The sequence below is a fragment of the Tribolium madens genome, unplaced genomic scaffold (assembly GCF_015345945.1).
Source record: "Tribolium madens isolate multiple individuals breed KSU strain unplaced genomic scaffold, Tmad_KSU_1.1 Scaffold_1;HRSCAF=32;Tcas5.2_LG8, whole genome shotgun sequence".
NCBI lineage: Eukaryota > Metazoa > Arthropoda > Insecta > Coleoptera > Tenebrionidae > Tribolium > Tribolium madens.
In genome coordinates, this window is record NW_025400984.1 from 5,139,813 (window position 1) to 5,145,593 (window position 5,781).

General features: G+C 30.9%; 1 protein-coding gene across 1 annotated transcript in view; it reads left to right on the forward strand.

The window, feature by feature from the left end:
• Nucleotides 1-2,152, forward strand: part of LOC123003882 (runt-related transcription factor 3-like) — a 19,605-nt gene extending 17,453 nt beyond the window's left edge. Inside the window, exon 4 of the mRNA XM_044396921.1 lies at nucleotides 1,300-2,152. Within this exon, the coding sequence (XP_044252856.1) occupies nucleotides 1,300-1,913 (614 nt within the window). The 3' untranslated portion in view covers nucleotides 1,914-2,152. The remainder of the gene's footprint in view (nucleotides 1-1,299) is intronic.
• The last annotated feature ends 3,629 nt before the right edge of the window (nucleotides 2,153-5,781 follow it).

The window sequence follows — 5,781 nt, forward strand, 5'->3', positions numbered from 1 at the left end:
TCATATATATATTATTTTGTAAGATACTATTTATTTATTTTTAGTATTTTTCTAACAATTTCTGTTGTTTGAATAAAAAAGGACTAACAAGCATAAATAGTTTTGTAAACGTTTTGATTGATTTGATTTAAGTTTTAAATGTTTTACATTATTTGTATTTTATATTTTGTAATTCCGTTTAAATAAATATTTTTGGTGGACATATGCAAATTGCTCTAGAAATTTTTGAGGCTCTAGATTATGAATATAAAAATTCTTACCTTCACAATTCTTATATCATTTTTATTAAAATAATATTATCTGTTTTTTATGTATACAGTATTTTTTTAGTTACGAATATAAATTTACATGAGCGTAATAATTATTATAGGACTTTAGGGGGTTACCAAATACAACGTAAAAAAAGTTGTTGTTTGCTTACAATGAATGATTTGGAAATGGTTTGAGCTTTATATCACTGTACTATATATAATAAATACATACTAAGTTGAGATTACTAAAATATTTTGCAAATGGTTTTAAAACTGGTTTGAGCTTTGAATGGTTGAAATAATACGTGCTTTAAGTACATTTTTTCAGAACCACATTTGCTATTTGTAGGAAAAATAAATGGTTTGTAAATTTTTTAAATCAAAAAATTACTAAAACTTTTGGAAAATGTTTTCGTGCATATTTTAATTAAATTTCCATATGTACAGTATACTATAGAGAGTGCTTCAAAACTTGCGTCTCAGAGAAAACTGCCATGTAAGGTAAGAGATTAGGAACATGAAGAAAATTAAAAAAAAATTTTATTTATAAAAATTTCGAATATATGAAAAATAATTTGCTTTTGTATGCAAAATTTTATTTTTGTACCTATACTAAATAATTATGAAAAAACATATAACGGGTGTTTATTTAAATTTGGCGTCTATGAAAATTTAATTGTGAACGAACCACCGTACTGAAAGTTATTACTGACATTTGGCACCGGGTGTATTAAAAATTGTGGTCCGCTCAACTATGACCTCAAATTTAAATAAACACCCGTTACAAGATTATTAGTAACATAAAAAAATATCAAATGTCACAAAATAAATGTCAAAATTTTTGACAGATAGATTTTTGAACATTTTTTCTCTGAAGCGCAAGCTCTAAAACACTCTGTATAATTTGGAGTTTTAACCATTTTTACTTTTTGTTTTATTAATCTCAACTTGCACGTACATGAAAATTTCGAACCATTTTCAAAACCACTTTCAAAATATTTCATATATTCTTCCATATAGTAATTGCGGTGTGTTTTTTTTTTTTCAGAGCCCAGCTCGACTTCCCTGGGCCCCATCTCTATCAACTGCACTCCGGCCCACAGCACCACATCTCCCAAAACCTCCCCCACTCAAGTAGGCCTCCTGACGACCGCAGGCGCCCCACTTTCGCCACCTGAAGATGACATATCCGTAACAGCATCGCCGACTCCGTCCCCACAACCGCCACCAGCATTTCCCGGAGCCCCTCCGCCCCCGATCCAAAACAACCAATTGTTCAATAACGCGCTAGCCGCCAGCTTATTTCTCAACGCTCCTTTATTACCACCTCCCGGCCAGTGGTTCTACTCACAGTTTTATCCACACGACTGGGCCTGGATGAACCTAAGACACCATTCTCTATTGCCGAGAAGCTCGTCGCCTCATGAACTAGGTCAAAATCCCAACGGATCGACCAAGTCGGAAGGGGTGGATGACGATGCCAAGTCCGATGACAGCAAAGGGAAAGAAGAGAAAAAGGGCAAAGACGAAGGGGTGAATCTATCGCTGCATAGGTGCAGGAAAGCGGCGATTACGTTAGTGAGGCAGAAGGAGGAGGTCAGTTCAAGTGAAAAGGAGCATTTGAAGTGTAATAGACTGGGGGATGTATGGAGGCCCTACTAGAATAGAGGTTTAGGTTAGATTTTGGTTATAGTACTTGTTGGGAATGGTAGGTTTTTTCGCCGAAAATTAAAACAAGGGGCATAAGTGACGGTTTGGAACATTTAACTTTTTTTAAATTGTTGCTTTTACATTATTTTTTTTTTGAATAAAATACAGAAGTACATGCCATTTCAAAAAAATATAATAATGTTGTTTTTAAAGAATTAACGAGGCATTAAACAACTACAAATTTTAGATTAACAAACTTTTATTTTACAAAATTTAATAATACTCAGGCTGGATTATAAAAAACGCCCCGAGTCATAATTTCATTACTTTTAAAGACGTTACAATACATCTTTGATCAAAATTGAAATTTTTTTTTATCAGTCGTTTGCTTGTTTTACTCGAAAATAAAAATGTTCTGTTCTTTCCACAGCCTAATTAATTAAATTTAATTTTTAAATTTCCTAAAAACAAAAGTTGGTGATAAAAATAAATAGTAAGCTTATTGAAAGACAATTTAACGAGGAATCAAAAAATAATAAAATATACGGAGTGATCCATTTAAAAAACTGAAATTGATGACAGTAAAATAACAAGCAACATTGATTGAGCAGCGATCTCAAATAGTAGATGATAATAAACTGTGCAACTTTGTTATAAGAAGTATTGTCATATCTTTAAAAATAATGCAGTTGCCTGTATAACACTTTTAAAAAATTTCTTATTAAATAATTAAATTTTATTTTTTGTGGATTTTTTAATTTTCCAAGTATGGCCCATTTGGTGGTACATCTGTACTTAGCACGATTCTATACATTTGCGTGTAAATATTTTAGTTGAATGGATACCATAACTAGCTCTCATGATTTAATGTCAGTCCCAAAGCTCTTGTATATAAAATACATTTAATGTACATTCAAAAAGTGTAATTAGTTTTTAAACTTTTTACTTGATGTAATCTATTTTGTTTGTAAATACCGAATAAACCTGTTGTATAAACGCATTGTTTCTTTCGAAATTCGTGTCCCTCCTAATCAAGAAATTGAAGTTTCAATAAAAGCCATCATTAATTCCGACTTTGGGGTCTCTTCCACCCTGCTAACCTGCGTCCAAGCGTCCAACGTAGTAACTTAGTGAATCCCAAGTCACTTTCTGGGATTTACGCCAATGACTCGCTGTCCGAAATGGGCGTAATTTGAACAAATGATCGTCGCCGAACTAAGCAAATTAGAGTCGGAGTGGCACATGGGTTCGCGTCCTTGAGGATTTGTCTGCCTCTGCGTGAAAAGAAAAAATTAATTCGGTTGGAATGAGAGCAGAGTTTATTTGACTTGGACTTTTTCGGATCAGTGGCTTTAATGATATTTAGAGGCATCTGGCGACATCAACTTTACGACTGAGAGAACACCTCTATGGCAACCTTTCACCTCGACGGATCACCTAGGTGACATCACAATGAAGACCCCAAGTTACAATTATATGGGACGGAGTCGAGAGGAAATACGGCCACCTACCCGGCTCATTATAAACAGAGGGCATCCAATCATTAATTAAAGTAAATTTGTTTACGACGTACTGCTTTCACTTCTTTCTTTAATCAGACAAACGCTCACAAGAGGAATTGCTTATTATCACCGAGACAAACACTTTGAGACTTCCTCACACTTGTTTTTTGGTTGCAATGTAATCATGAAAAATGTACATTTGAAAAACAACATAAAGTCTTTATACTTCAACAATGACAATTAATATTATTACGAATGAAAATTACGGACAAAATTTAACTTTTACAAAATATTTTAAAAAGGATTGGAAAACGAATCTTCTAGAAATATCTAAGGATATTATACAGGATGCGCCAGTACTCTCGCTCCAGAAAAAATGCCATGATAGATACCAGGAACATGAAAAAATGTAAAAAAATTTATCTATAAAAACTTCGAAGTTATGAGAGTTTAAATTTTGCACTTTGACTATTTATTTCTGTTGGAAATATAATTTTCCAAGTTTTTCTGCTATAGGCTATTAAAAGAGGAAACAAGGAAGCTGTATCCTAAATTGTGACACTGTTCAATATTATTTGTGGCTTTTATTGGCAAAATTTTTGGCCCTTTACTAAATAATTGTAAAAAAAACATACCAGGTGAATAAAAAGTATGGAACCAAAAGTTTTTTGCTTAAACTATTAATTTTTTGGAAAAACTAATTGATGAACGATAAAGTACTTTAAAGATATGATGTTTTATCAAGAATAAAATTTTTTGAATTTTTTTTTGTTTTGAGTTCTACAAAAAAAATATTTTTTTAAATAGCAACCCACAATAAAACTATTTTTCTCATAAAGGTTATGATGTAAGGATCACAACTATCTACTTCATATTTAATTTTTAAAAAAAAATTTTTTTTATGAATTGCAATTTTGACTAAAAAAAATCGCATAACTCAAAAACAAGACAAAATTTGGTTCTCAAAATACGATGTCATTTTTTATATTACGTTAATTTATATTAATTATTATTTTCTGAAGACAAATGATTTAAAAAAAAACCGCTTGGTTCCATACTTTATATTCACCCTGTACACAAGATCATCAGTATCCTTAAATAGATATAAAAAATGTCAAATGTCAAAAAATAAATGTCAAAATTTTTTGCCAGATAGAATTTTTTAAACATATTTTTCATGTTCCTGGTATCTTACCTTACTTGAAAATTTTCTCTGGGGTAAGAGTTCTGGCGCACTCTGTATAATAAACTTGTATTTTTTAAAATGGGAATCATAGATGGCTATGTCATTTTTAAAAAGCTTGTTTTTCTTATCTAAAAAATATATATTTGTAACAAATTATTATAATACATTATGAGTAAAAAATGATCTACTAATTTTTGTTGGAAAAATTATTATTTTTTGCTACAGGCTATAAGAAGAGGAAACAAGGAAGCTGTATCCTAAATTGTAACTCTGTTTAATATTATTTGTGTTTTTTATTGGCAAAATTTTTGTATCTTTACTAAAGGATTATAAAAAAGAACATATACAAGATCATCAGTATCATTAAATAGACAAAAAATGTCAAATGTCAACATTTTTCGACAGATAGAATTTTGAAACATTTTTTTCATGTTCCTGGTATTTTATCTTACTTGAAATTTTTCTCTGGGGCGCGAGTTCCGACACACTCTGTATCGACAACGATGTTTCACTAGATCTTGAACTCACAACACACGACAGACAGTGAAGTTATTAATAATAATTAACAGGGAAATTATTACATACTTCAAAAAATATTACATACCTGGAGAGTGAGTTGCATAACTCTCATGAGTCTCACTATTATTATTAATTGATTAATATTAGTTTAGTTAAGTTATGTGTTGTTCTTTGACATTCTTTATTTACCCACCAACGGAAATACATTTATAATATTCAGAAACTAACATAAAAAAGGATTATCAAGTTTTGCCTTTAGTTAAGTAATCAATGCTCGGCTATAATGAAACTTTACCTGACTCGGTATGTAATATACTATAATTTAATATAAGTAAGATTTATTAAAATCAAATAATAGCAAGCAATAGTTTTTTATGCACAATCATAATCAAATTTGAAAAGTTGGAAAGTATGACATTCCCAACTTTTAACAATTGATATAAAATAATAGGTTCAGGTTGGGAAGTGGTCACTTCCTTTTCATTTGATATGTACTGTGACAGTTCAGATTGGGAAATGGCCACTTTTCAACCTGAAAGCTGATTAGTAGGTAAGTGACCACTTCCCAACTTTAATTGTCATATGTAAGATTTTTAAAATCTGATAAATTATTTATTGGCTTCCTGGAGTATGATTGTATATAAAAGAGTATACAAACTTTGGTGGTCGTTGC